A 14,232-nucleotide genomic window follows, 5' to 3' on the forward strand; every position below is an offset into this window, starting at 1 on the left:
TGACACTACAAAAATGTAAATATATTACATATTTATCTGTGCAGTGGTAGAATTTGACTGAGCAAGAGTAAATAATCAACTCAGTATGTGTAAAATGAACTCTCATTGGAGTTATGAGTGTCCAGTGTTAATCTTCAATAACTCAATGCAATGTTTAAAAGTATAAGAATCAGAGTTGATTTGTTACAAGAGAGTAACTTATTAACTCTTAGGATCATATTTACTCTCTGCAGTGTTTTGATTGTTTTATTAACACTGTTAGCTAGTGTTAAAGTTTTACTAAATTTTCAGTTAATTCTGAAATTGTAACAGTACAAAACTAGTTCACTTAACACACTGAGTCTGATGAGGACCAAACAGACAGTGTTACATTTAACCAAGTGGCGATTTAACATGGCTGCACAGTGGCGCAGTCGGTAGCACTGTTGCCTTGCAGCAAGAAGGTCCTGGGTGGGTGCATGTGTGGGTTCTCTCTCTCTAAATTCTCCCTAGGTGTGAGTGTGTGTGTGCATGGTTGTTTGTCCTGTATGTCTCTGTGTTGTCCTGCGACAGACTGGCGACCTGTCCAGGGTGTACCCCGCCTCTTGCCCAGGACGTAGCTGGAGATGGGCACTGTTAGAGATTTTTTGGTATTATCATTTTATTCTTACTTTAGTTCACATTCAGCCTATAGATCATTGTGATTTTCTGTTTAAAGTGTTCTCTTCCTTACGTGTGTATGGAGTGAACACTACTGTCTGTGCAACTTTACGCACCTCCTAATTTAGTAACTACCTGTGAACAGTCGTATTTTGTTTTATTGACAGTACTGACCGAGATTTGAACCGGGCTCAGACCTTTGATCAGATATCACATCTTGAACTGGGTTGTTAGATGTTTGGGTTAGAAGCTTTACGACCTCTGTTGATTTTCTTGACTGCCCCCTTGCCTGTTCTTCTTTGACAATAAAAACAGGAGCTCATGTGAGAGCAGACCAGAATGCTCTGCGAATTGTTCGGAGGAAGAGTTGGCAAAGCGTTCTCCTTTTGCAAAAGCTCCACGTAAAATTCATATACGTTGTCTGTGGTTCTTTCTTTTATTTAGGTTTGAAAGGAAAATACCTATCAGGCACCAGCAACCCTCCCGACCCCATTAGGGACAAAGGGTGAACAGAAAATGGATGGATGGATGGATGGGTGGGTGATTTAACATGGCAAAATGTGCTGTATTGGTGCACAGGTCCTTCCTCTTGCCTCTGCCCACATTAAACTCAATTGCAGTTTTCATTTTCTTGTAAATATTGTTGTTTTTTAGTGCACAAATATTTGTGCATTTTTCTACATTTATCAAATTATTCTACTAAGTTGCACATTAGTAGGATAATGTGCATCTTAGACACATTAAGTTGTCTAAGAATCAGCTAATCATTTAATCATTGTAAACTTGGCCTTCTGGTCTCTTTTCTAGCTTTTCTGTTTTTGTATGTTTTGTATGTCAGTCAAACTACATCCTTCCACTTCCTGCAGGTACACTTGAATTTCTCCACTATCAGACAATAAAGGATATTTATTTAGTATTTCTATATTTCTGTTTGTCTTGTAAAGCTGTGAAATGTTAATATCTCAAAGACCTTAATATGTTTCACTATTTCATCCTACCCATGTTCTAAACAGGGTTTTTTGGGGGCTGTTCCTCAGCTTCATGTTACTAAACTGTGCTGTCACCAGGCTTTGCAGCAGCAATTGTTGATAGATGGCAGAGCTCTGATTATCCAGCAGACACTCGCAGGTAAAACTGCCTGCTATTCATAGCAGGGCATAGAAAGAGGATTCACACCAGACATTCACACAGATGATGACACTGTTGTAATATGGTAGCTTGTCAATCCTGTAGTATTTTTATGAATGAATGAATTGAATAGGGCTCAATAGTTAATGAGCAACAGCCATCCTTCAGATGGATTAGTTCTTATCCAGCTCTTGATCTTGTTTTCTCAGTGCAGCAAACTGACTTCAGTCTGGTTGATACTCTTTCACAAGATGCTGTCACTGTGAGTATTATCCAGATCTTCACACAACAAAGGGAATTCCTTATTCTGCAGGATGACTCACCTCCTCTATTTGATTTGACATTTGCCACTAAACTGTTTATTAATGAATATTCAGAATTGTTCTGATTTGTCAAGTTCGTGCAAGACTTTTTTTCCACTTTGTTCTCAATTAAGACATTTCTGGTACAGGAAAAGGGAAAATACTCAAATCATAGTTCACACCTACTGTTTACATTAAAAGTTAGAAATGAATTAGATCTTATATTTCAGAACTGAATGATGATAAAGTCAAAAGCAGGCCTTTTTATTTCAAATATAAATGCTCTGTAGCGTCAGTGTAGTCTTTGGACTCAACAAGTCTGTTAGTTTACATTTATTCTGTAAAGATCGAGGTTTCTTCGCTTGTTGAATGACTTGTTTGAGATACTCTTGATAATTCATGGTTCCTTCTATATCACTAAATTTAGTTTTGGTGTTGTTTAATTCATCTGAAAAAAACAACATTTTGTTACAGCATACGATAATGAGCACTGAAAAAATAAAGAATTCTGTCTTTAATCACAGATTTGACTTTTTCTTGTCAGAGTTCAAACATTTTCTTAGAATTCTGACTTTATTCACAGATTTGTAACGTTCTGATTTCTGACATTAACCTCTGACTGACTTTAACGCAGATGGGCATCTGTGAGCTACCAGTTGTGCAGGATAACTAACTTTCGGGAGGAACGTTATATTACTTACATGTAATAAAAAAGGTCCTTATTCCTTTTTCCATAAGCTAAACCTTATAGCCTTCCTTGCACATTTTCAGGCAGGTTTTACAAAGCCAGTAAACTCTGCTGCTTCCATGAAGCCCCATCGTGAGGAGATGAGCAGTGGGCTATCTGCAATTTTTACCCATTCAGGGGAGAAACCAGCAGTTCAGACATGCTGACAATAAATGACATTCCTCATTTATTGTAATGAATGAGACAGCAGCGAGGTGGACTCACCAACAGCGTGGGCAGCCCGGCCACCACGGCGTACAGCAGGATGGGCGGGACGGCGCTGCTGTCCTCCGGCCCCAGATACGGCTTGGTGTAGGACGTGTCGTAGCAGAAGAAGCCCTGCACGTGCACGGTGAAGGTGTCCGTGTACTCGAAGTAGTAGGCCAGCATGATGGTCCCGGCCATGATCACCAGCTGGAAGTACAGCATGATGCAGATGGACAGCGAAAGACATTTATTTAGAAACCCCTTTATTGCGGTTTCCTCCCTCCGCCTCCTCCTCTCCTCCCGGTGCTAGCCGGTGGCAGAGCTGAGAGGCGCTGACCCGCTCATAACGGCTCTGCTGCTCGCGAGGAGCCGCGTTATTCCCGCTTCCTCTGCTCACAGCTCCTGGTGCTCTTCAGCACAGAGTGTGAGACGGAGAGAGGGAGGGAGGAAACAGAGAGACAGACAGACAGAGAGAGAAGACGAAAGAGAGAGGGAGAGAGATACGTGAACAGCCTCGTGTATGAGTGAGGGAGGAGGAGTTCACTTCCAGGTGAACGGAAAGCGGACAGATTGATAGACAGAGACACAACTGGAGATGTCACATGAATCTGGATCACACAAAGCTTCCTGTCAAATCCTCCGCTGCAGAATAAAGGATCTGTCCAGAGAAGTCTCCAGGTTGTACAGGGCCTTTGAGCAGCGCGGGAGTTAGGGGCCACTTCCCGTTCAGTCCATCTGCCACTTTCACTAATGTCTCCTAACGCAAGACGGACAACACATTTTATGTTGAATTCAACACAATAACTGTGCTAATAATTCAACACAGTTATTGTGGTAAATAATTTTAAACTATTAGCACAGTCAATGTATTGAATTGAAAATGAAATGTATCATCATTTTAGATGCTTTGTGTCATGATGTTGGTTGTTGGAGTGTGGACCCTGCAGAGAGGCAGAGGCAGCAGCTGAGTTGGATGATTTCATGAAATGATACTGAACACTTACAAAAACAGAATATCCAAGGTAGCAGCAAAACATGAAACCAAAAGAGGTGGGGGGGTGAAGCCAGAACACCTTGGAGCGGGGGTGGGGGGGTGGGTGTTGGGAAAGTCAGGAGAACCTGCAGCGGGGGGCAAAACACCTTAGAGCGGGGACGGGGGGGGGGGGGAGGGCTGCCCGCACTGACGCGGCTCAGGGATTACGTGACACGCAGCGCCGTGCGCAGTGCCTTAAGCTATGTAATGTGTTTTGAGGCAGTTGACCAAAATCCCGGACGATTTGTAAATTCCCCCCGGACATCTTTTTAGGTCTGAAAAGTAGGACATGTCCGGGAAAAAGAGGACGTCTGGTCACCCTACGCAGAGTGAGCTGAGGTGATCTGAAGAGTAGTGGGAGAGAATGAGAGGCTTAAATACCGGGAGGTTGAGAGCTAGACAAAACCGGGGCTGGTGAGCTAATTGATCGAAGGTGAGAGTGGTGAGCAGGAGCCAGACTGAGGGGTGGGGAAAGGGTGGCACAGGAAAACTACATAGATATACAGTGGAACACAAAAGAGTGATGGAAGTAACATAAGAGAGTTGGAAATAATTCTAACATGAAAAACATGACAAACTAGAAAGAGACAAAGACATGAGGGGAAGCTATGAAAGAAACAGAAAGAAGACTGATTTAAAAATAATAACTAGGTACACAGAGCTAGAGCAGCTAGAAGGACTAAACAAAGAAATAACCTAACTAGAATCACTAAAGAAAGATGGACAAAGATTCAAACATAAAAGAATAACTAAACTTAAAGTAACAAGATAAGAAAAGAAGAAACACTACGAGGGAAGCTGAAATAAGGAATAACTAGATAAAACAGAAACACCCAAAAAAACAAAATCTCAACCCAAAACCGAGAATCTTGACACTTTGCACCAGCTAAATCTGGTGCAGACAATCTGACCTACAATCTACAATAGATTTGTAGATTTAGTAATATCCATCCATCCATCCATTTTCCGTGCACCCTTGTCCCTAATGGGGTCGGGAGGGTTGCTGGTGCCTATCTCCAGCTACGTTCCAGGCGGGAGGCGGGGTACACCCTGGACAGGTCGCCAGTCTGTCGCAGGGCGATTTAGTAATATCAATCAATCAAATTTTATTTGTATAGGGGCATGCTGTGGTTAGCACGCCCCACGTTTGGAGGCCTTAGTTCTCGACGCAGATGTCGCTGGTTCGACTCCCCGTCCCAGCGACCTTTGCCGCATGTCCTCGCCCACCTTCCTATCTGCCTGCTGTCGCAAAAAATAGGAGCCACTAGCTCCGCAAAAACTCTTCGGAGAAAAAAATGGAAAAAAATATATATATTTATTTGTATAGCACATTTTAGCAGCAAGACATTTCAAGGTGCTTGACATCATAAACACAAAAACACAAAGCCATGCAACATAGAATCAACAATCAAAACATGACATTAAGTCAAGTTCCATCATTAAATTCTTAATTGCTTACGTTTCAAATACAACTCTGAACGGCTGGGTTTTCAGTCGAGATTTAAAGGAACTCAGTGTTTCAGCTGTTTTACAGTTTTCTGGACGTTTGTTCCAGATTTGTGGTGCATAGAAGCTGAATGGTGCTTCTTCATGTTTGGTTCTGGTTCTGGGAATGCAGAGCAGAACCAGAAGACCTGAGAGGTCTGGAAGGTTGATACAACAACAGCAGATCTTTAATATCTTTAATACTGAACGGCTTGTGGTGCTAAGCCGTTCAGTGATTTATAAACTAGCAACAGTATATTAAAGTCTATTTTCTGAGCTACAGGGAGCCAGTGGAGGGACTTTAAAACTGGTGTTATGTGCTCTATCTTCCAGGTTTTAGTGAGAACGCAAGCAGCAGCATTCTGGATCAGCTGCAGCTGTTTGATTGATTTTGTTTGATCGTCAAGATGGCGCCGGCGCAGCTCGCTGCCTGCAGACGCAGCTCCCGTCGTGTGTGTTAATCTGTGTATATTTGCTGTAACCGATTAATGATCCATGCTTGAAGAACCCATGGATCATCAGTTGGGCTTTCCACAATGGCTGGATGTGGTTCTGTCGATGTTCTGTGTTCGTCTGCTACTTTTTATACTCTTGGTGGTGGAGAACCTCGCCGAGCGGTGTAGCGGCATTGTTTGCTCGCGTGAACGGCTGATTGCGCTGTGTGGGCCTCTGCTGCTGCCCGGAGACGGGCCTGTGGTTCCGGGGGAGTTACGGAGGAGACAATGGAGCTGCGGGTCTGGAGTTAAACGGAGGTAGAAGAAGAGACGGCGCAGGCCAGCGTTACCGGCGATTATTGTGGGGAACGTGAGGTCTTTGGTAAATTGGACAGACGAACTCACGGCGCTGGTTAGGACCCAGAAGGAGTACAGGGAGTGCAGTATCTTCTGTTTCACGGAAACCTGGCTGCACTCGCTTATTCCGGACTACAGCGTGGAGGTTCCTGGATTTTCCTTGGTGCGGGGGGCAGGGGAAAGGGACTTTTCCAAGAGTCGGAAGAAGAGGGGCGGCGGGATTGCACTTATGTGAGTGAGAGGTGGTGTAATCCCGGTCATGTTAACGTGAAGGAACAGATTGTAGCCCAGACATTGAACTTCTGGCTGTGGGAATTCGGCCGTGTTATTTACCGAGGGAGTTTACGTCCGCCACTTTGATCGCTGTTTACATTCCTCCATCAGCTGATGCAGCGGTGGCCTGTGACGTCATCAGCTCTGACACAGCCAAACTCCAGACTAAACACCCGGAGTGTTTAGCGTGTCTTGTCTCTTGTCTTGTCTTGTCTCTATGCTGTAACTGCGAAGTAATTTCCCTGCTGGGATGAATAAAGTACTTCTATTCTATTCTATTCTAGTCTATTCTATTGTATTCTATTTGTTGGACAGACCCGTGAAGACGCTGTTGCAGTAATCAATGCAACTGAAGATAAACACATGGATGAGTTTCTCTAGATCTTGCTGAGACATTAGTCCTCTAATCCTGAAGATGTTCTTCAAGTGATAGAAGGCCGACTTTGTAACTGTCTTTATGTGGCACTGAAGGTTCAGGTCAGAGTCCATCACTACTCCCAGGTTTCAGGCCTGATAGCTAGGTTTTAGTTTTAATAACTTAAGCTGTACATTGACTCTAGATTGCTCCTCTTTAGGTCCAAAAATAATAACTTCAGGTAATGATAGTGTGCTTACTACTAGCTTATAGGTAGTGCTTATTACTATCTATTAAAGTAGAAGGTTATAACTTATATAAGTTATTAAATTAGTCATTTTTAGAGAGGGTCTCAAGTATTTGCAGATTTTTGCTATTCACAGGTGGCTGCAACCACCACAAATACCAGGACTCCATTGTCTCCCTGTCAGGAAGTGCGGGTGGTGAGAGTGGTGAGGCAGATGCAGCGGACCCAGGTATGATGAATATGATGTTTTAATTACGGAAAGCCAGTCAAAACAACGAACAGCAGGCACAAGGAAACACTGACGACGAACTGACTAGACATAGACGAGGACCCGACGACGAACAAGGAACACAGGTGGAGTTAAATACACGGGAGGGTAATCACAGAGACGAGACACACCTGGGAACAATCAAGGGGAGGACAGGACAACGAAGAGACTTAACGACACAGAAAACTCTAAATAAACAAGGAAAAACACAGATCATGACAGTACCCCCCCCTCAAGGGCGGCTACCAGACGCCCAAGAAAAAAAAAACAACCAAAAAAACCCAGCAAGGGTGGGTGGAGGGGTGCCGGACGGCGGGCCAGAGTCCAAACCAACAAAAAAAAAAAAAACAACCCACCATCGTGGGCGGAAAAACAAGAAGGGCCAAGAGTCCAAAAACAACAAAAAACTACCCACAGGGTGGGCGGAGGCAAAGGAGGCGGGAACCACGGAGGTGGTCCGGCGGTCGTCCGCGGCGGCGGGAACCACGGAGGCGGTCCGGCGGCCGTCCGCGGCGCTGGAGGCGGGAACCACAGAGGCGGTCCGGCGGCCGTCCGCGGCGCTGGAGGCGGGAAACACGGAGGCGGTCCGGCGGCCGTCCGCGGCGCTGGAGGCGGAAACCACGGAGGCGGTCCGGCGGCCGTCCGCGGGGCTGGAGGCGGGAACCACGGAGGCGGTCCGGCGGCCGTCCGCGGCGCTGGAGGCGGGAACCACGGAGGCGGTCCGGCGGCCGTCCGCGGCGCTGGAGGCGGGAACCACGGAGGCGGGACCCCAGGAGGCGGTCCAGCGGCTGTCCGCGGCCCGGGAGGTGGCGATGATGAGCCCCCCGAGGCAGGGTCTCTGGTGGAGCACAGGGGGTCTCGGTGGGAACGCCGGGGGTCTGAGTCGGAACACTGGGAGTCTTGTGAGGAACGCAGGGGGTCTTGGTCCTCGGGGTCTCGGGAGTCAAGGTCTCGGGGGTCAGGGTCTCGGAGGGAACGCAGAGGGTCAGGGTCTCGGAGGGAACGCAGAGGGTCAGGGTCTTGGAGGGAACGCAGAGGGTCAGGGTCTCTGGAGGAACGCAGGAGGTCAGGGTCTCTGGAGGAACGCTGGAGGTCAGGGTCTCGGGTGGAACGCTGGAGGTCAGAGTCTCGGGTGGAACGCTGGAGGTCAGAGTCTCGGGTGGAACGCTGGAGGTCAGGGTCTCGGGTGGAACGCTGGAGGTCAGGGTCTCGGGTGGAACGCTGGGAGTCTGAGTCGGAACGCAGGGAGTCTCGGTAGGAACGCAGGGAGTCTCGGTCGGAACACTGGGGGTCTCGGGAGTCGGGGTCTCGGGAGGAACGCAGGGAGTCTCTGGAGGAACACAGGGAGTCGGGGTCTCAGGAGGAACACAGAGGGTCAGGGTCTCAGGAGGAACGCAGAGGGTCTCGGGAGTCGGGGTCCCGGAAGGAACGTAGAGGGTCTCGGTTGGAACACAGGGGGTCTCGGTCGGAACACAGGGGGTCTCGGGAGTCGGGGTCTCGGAGGGAACGTAGAGAGTCTCGGGAGTCGGGGTCTCGGCGGGAACGCCGGCTGATTCGGCCTCGGGTGCGCCGGCTGGAACGCCGGCTGATTCGGCCTCGGGTGCGCCGGCTGGAACGCCGGCTGATTCGGCCTCGGGTGCGCCGGCTGGAGGTGAGCCGGAGCGGAGCCTCGGTCCCGGCTGCGGGGGCGAACCGCAGCGAAGCCTCGGAAGCGGCTGCGGGGGCGAGCCGCAGCGAAGCCTCGGAAGCGGCTGCGAGCCGCAGCGAAGCCTCGGAACGGGCTCCGGGGGCGAGCCGCAGCGAAGCCTTGGAAACGGCTGCGGGGGCGAGCCGCAGCGAAGCCTCGGAAGCGGCTGCGAGCCGCAGCGAAGCCTCGGAAGCGGCTGCGAGCCGCAGCGAAGCCTCGGAACGGGCTCCGGGGGCGAGCCGCAGCGAAGCCTTGGAAACGGCTGCGGGGGCGACAGCTCCGGAAGGCGACGAGGGGCCGGGTCCACCGGCGGCTCACGTCGCTGTCTCCGGGCTGACCGTGGAGGTGGCGGCTCCGGAGAGCGACGAGGGGCCGGGTCTGCCGGCGGCTCACGTCGCCGTCTCCGGGCTGACAGCGGAGGTGACGGATCCGGAAGGTGACGAGGGGCCGGGTTCACCGGCGGCTCACGTCGCTGTCTCCCCCGGCGTGAGTAACGGCGGGGGCCGAATCCGGAGGGCTTTGGGGTGGTGACTGGTGGGATCTGACATCTTCTAAATGCCAGGGTATAGTCTGAGTCCAGTCCCATCTCCTCCAGCAGCAGCGGAGATGGCAGGATCTCTACGTCCTTGTAGAGATCCCGCTGAGCCAACTCCAACTGCTGCTGGAACCATGCCTCCTGGTCGTGCTGGGCCATATGCTGCATTCTCACCGTTCGGTATGGTCGGGTCCTTCTGTCAGGAAGTGCGGGTGGTGAGAGTGGTGAGGCAGATGCAGCGGACCCAGGTATGATGAATATGATGTTTTAATTACGGAAAGCCAGTCAAAACAACGAACAGCAGGCACAAGGAAACACTGACGACGAACTGACTAGACATAGACGAGGACCCGACGACGAACAAGGAACACAGGTGGAGTTAAATACACGGGAGGGTAATCACAGAGACGAGACACACCTGGGAACAATCAAGGGGAGGACAGGACAACGAAGAGACTTAACGACACAGAAAACTCTAAATAAACAAGGAAAAACACAGATCATGACACTCCCAATCTCCTGAGAGCATTGTTTTTTTGAAGAAAGGTTTTTAAAGGCAAGAGGGTGCGTAACATGACGGGAATCCCAGCAGCTATTAAATAATGTGTCAAAGTTTATGTTTATTTTGTACAGTCAGAATATTTTCATGAGTATGAATTATTGTGGAACCTGTGGAAAATGACAAATGTTCTTGCACTAAGAATCTGGAAAATTAAATTATGTTTATACCATTTCTTTCAATTTCCCTGCAAAGAACAGAGCCATAAAATCCTGCATGGTCCATATGGTGACATCATTGTAGGGATCAGAAAAAAAGATGGTCACTGTACAATCACTGTGCCATTATCTGTAGCATTTTGTGTTGTAGACTAATACTAATTTCATGGACCAGTCCAGGATATATTTTGTGGATTTAGTCAAAACTTTTAGCTATTTGCATAAATAATGTGCTATATAAGAACCTTTTCATGGTTCCATTTAGCTACTGCACTGACCCTATTTATGCTGCTGGATCACTAAAGTCTGACTGCATTCCATGCTTTCTCTCATTTTCCACATACAAGGGGCCAGGGACACAGACAGAAAGACAAATCAGTGTTGAGTCAGGTGGTTACCCGCAGACAACTACAAGTAACGACTCTTATGTAAAGGTGGGGAAACATCAGAGGTATTTGTTTATGCATGATGTGGGAGGTGGGAGGCCTGGATATCCCACCTGGTGTCTACACAGGGTCACACCAGTTTAGTGGTGAGTCTTTGTTTTGCATTTTCACATCTTATTACAAGTTACAAGGTAACTTCTAATATATTTTTAACTGTAATATGACAGTTTTGTCAGAATGCCCCAACAGTGAGACAGATAATCTGTGAAAAATCTAAGATGTGAAAATGCCTTCTCCCTACGAATTAGAGCCCTACCAGTCTGCCTCCCAACCAATTAGAGCCAGGAGGAGGGTATTAACACTGTCAATCATTCTTGTACTGCTCCCCCTCCTTCTTCTCCCCTTCCCTCCTCCCCTCCTCCTCTTTGCTCTCTGCTGAGCTGAGCTACAGCTCCTTTCCCACAGCAGAGCCAGCCGTTAGCATGGCCACCGATGATGGTGGACAAACACTTTTTCTGTAACAGTGATTTGTTTGTCCACCAGTAGTAGCTGCAGGAAACCATCAATCTTGAGCATATGCACGTTGCATATACCAAGCCATGCGTACATGATTGACAGAGCTAAGACCCTCCTCTTGGTTCTGATTGGTTCTTCTGACAGGAAGTGGTGTATTGCTGCAGATGGCAGTATGACCGCAGGAAGGATGCAGAGGAGCTTGATATTTTTTCATGGATCATCTGTGTGACTCCAAACACTGTCATTCCAAAAGTAGAACTATTGCAAACAATGTTTATGCCATGTTGAAATTATGACTTCTTGACTACAATGTTGTACTTCTTGACTACAGTACAATGTTGTTACCGCAGGTCTGATTCACACCTAACTCTGAGTACCCAGCGCAGGTAACTGGAACACACCATTACTCTTGGAATGACTTTAGTTTAGTAATGAACTTGCATCTGTTAGTTTACATCTAAGTTATGTTCCTACTAATGAATCGTTATGCTGTGTGCATTCTGTTTGACAAAGAAAATCAGTTTAACATGCAAAATAGGTACTAGACATTGCAAAAACTGGGAAAAATCTAGAGCATTTCTGCAGGCATGCTAAGTTCAGCTTTTAGGATTTGATTCCACCATTGCATATAAATAAAAATCGCTTATTAAAAGGCAAGGCAATGCAAGGGAAAACATCAAAGTTGCATGCTTCGAGCAGTCATAACGTATCTGGCATGTCATACTTCATAACAAATTTATGCTGCATCTTTCATCCAACCCAGTGAAGTGAAGACTCTTCCTACAGGCCAGTTTTCTTGAATAAAAATTATTGTGGCATGAAGGCTAGGCAGTGATATTGAAGGGTTGGGAAACTTTCCAGAAGAACCCATTATGTCATCTCCACATGCTAAAGTCACCAAGCCAAATCAGAAAAGCCAGAGGCCTCATTTAACTCCAAACACTTATACTACAGGTCCGCTATCACATTATTGTGTTACACACAGAATCCATTTTCCTAAGACATGTCTAGCTTCTTACTTGGGATTATACCAATGGGACAAAAGATATAGCATAACTCTCCAGAAGAACAGTAATACATTCTCACTGATAGATTTAATCTAAATCTGCCAGGGGTATGACTGACTTTGGACCTAACCATATAGAGTGGACCCGGTTTAACAGTTCAAAGCTGTTTTAGAGGGGTCTCAGGCTGTCAGCAAGCATTTGTGATCACTGACCTCACTAATACCTGGAGTCAACTCTAATCAAAATGCTAGGGTGGATGTTTTCGTGTGAGAAAGTCAGAGATGCTTTGTTTTGGGTATATGTAGTTAAAATAGGCACGATGTAATCTGGACTATTTTCCAGTTGGTCACTTCTATAGTTTACAGTCCAAAACTGATACTGGTTGAGATGCCTTTGCTTTTACAACATCGTGATCATTTTTAGTCAAACATACAAATCTAGTAATCTTCCAGGCCCAAGGCCAGTTTGGTTGATGATGGTTTATTAGAATTGTTCAGACAAATAGTAAACATTTGGCACTTTTACAGAAATAATGTCAGTCTTGATCTTCTTACCTCATATGCCAATGAGGCATACAGTTTCCTCTGCTCTTTCCTACTAACGTGTTTAGGAGGCATATTCCTCTTGTCAGCAAAAACTGCAAAGAAATCAGAAGAAACTTAAAGGAGCTATACAGAAAGTTAAAAAGATGCTATGTCAGATCATTTTTTTAATCATGAAAAGAAAACACAGTAATCCCTAAATGAAAATAATTTTGTGTTTTCACAGTGTTGCTGTAAAAACAGTCATTTTATTCATTCAGTCATTTATTCATTCATTGCATAAAATAAATGGATTGGTGGATTCACATCAGGCAGCTAAAAGCAATAACTGAGACTTGGTTACTTTGATCTAAATTACTGTTTTAAACAAATTATTTAAAAAAAGGTAAAGGTAAAGTAAATGTTTATATGTAATTGAGTGTTCAATCACATATAAACTTCATGTGTGAATGAAAATATCTTTCAATCTAAATCTGCCAGGGGTATGAATAACTTTGAGCTAACTGTAGATTAACCATGAATGGATGTGGAGGGTGATGACTTCATATGCCTCAAATGTACATGATTATATAAGACAAGGAACTCAAAAATCACACCAAGCAGTCCGAAATCAATTCACTTCTGTCTAATGGAAAATATATACAAAGTCAGGCTGTAGTTCTGCCTCTCTTCCACTAGATGTCATCAACAGATAATGAGAACAAACCGATTCTGCCTGATCGCACCCTGATCTGATCACTTCATCTGCAACTAAACTGCAGGCAAGTCTGACTCTTCTCCAAACATAGATTTCAGAGTTGTTTTTTTTTATATAATGAAAAAATATATATTGTTAGTTATTTTCTTTTTACACTGCTTTAATAAAGCAAAGAGTTGCAGTGGGCCACGTTTTTGCCTGGCAAAGTTCACATGTTGGCGTGCGTGGGCGTGTGTGTAAAGAGGACTGGGGGGGACTGTGTGTAAACATGACGACAAAACTCTGGTGACCAGAGTCTGGTCACAAGCGAGACATTAGGGAGGTACTTAATTTCACAAAGCAAATGATTCGACAGGTGTTCTGACTATCAGTGCTACCTCATCAGATTTTCCTACCGTAGCACGGATAGATAGCTAAGTCTATCCGTCAGTGCTACGCGTCCAAAACTGCTACCGTTATGTTTACAAATAGAAAACTATAAAGGGCTGTGTTAATGTTAAATATATTGGATAACATTACTTGAGTGATGGGACTGAAGTGGGAGAAGCTTAGGAGTTATACTTAGCTTAGCATTGGAAGAATTTATATACAAGACGAAACCACAAGATCACTTCCTTCATCTGAATATCCTACCCGTTTAAAATGAAAAGCTACATAATCCCAATCCAGACTAGATATTAAACTAACATT

The 14,232-nt window shown here is 46.0% G+C and overlaps 1 protein-coding gene across 4 annotated transcripts in view; it reads right to left on the bottom strand.

The window, feature by feature from the left end:
• Positions 1–12,926, bottom strand: part of plppr5b (phospholipid phosphatase related 5b) — a 55,335-nt gene extending 42,409 nt beyond the window's left edge. For 2 of the 4 annotated variants that reach the window (XM_028025378.1, XM_028025375.1), the window contains exons 1-2: positions 12,858–12,926; positions 3,022–3,210 (exon numbers count right to left, since the gene is read on the bottom strand). In XM_028025378.1, the coding sequence (XP_027881179.1) occupies positions 3,022–3,210; positions 12,858–12,920 (252 nt within the window). In that variant the 5' untranslated portion in view covers positions 12,921–12,926. Of the gene's footprint in view, positions 1–3,021; positions 3,481–12,857 lie in introns of those variants that run through there. The other 2 variants (XM_028025377.1, XM_028025376.1) reach the window with 1 other exon arrangement.
• Between the last annotated feature and the right edge of the window lie 1,306 nt (positions 12,927–14,232).

Source organism: Xiphophorus couchianus, chromosome 8 (genome assembly GCF_001444195.1).
Source record: "Xiphophorus couchianus chromosome 8, X_couchianus-1.0, whole genome shotgun sequence".
Classification (NCBI taxonomy): Eukaryota; Metazoa; Chordata; class Actinopteri; order Cyprinodontiformes; family Poeciliidae; genus Xiphophorus; species Xiphophorus couchianus.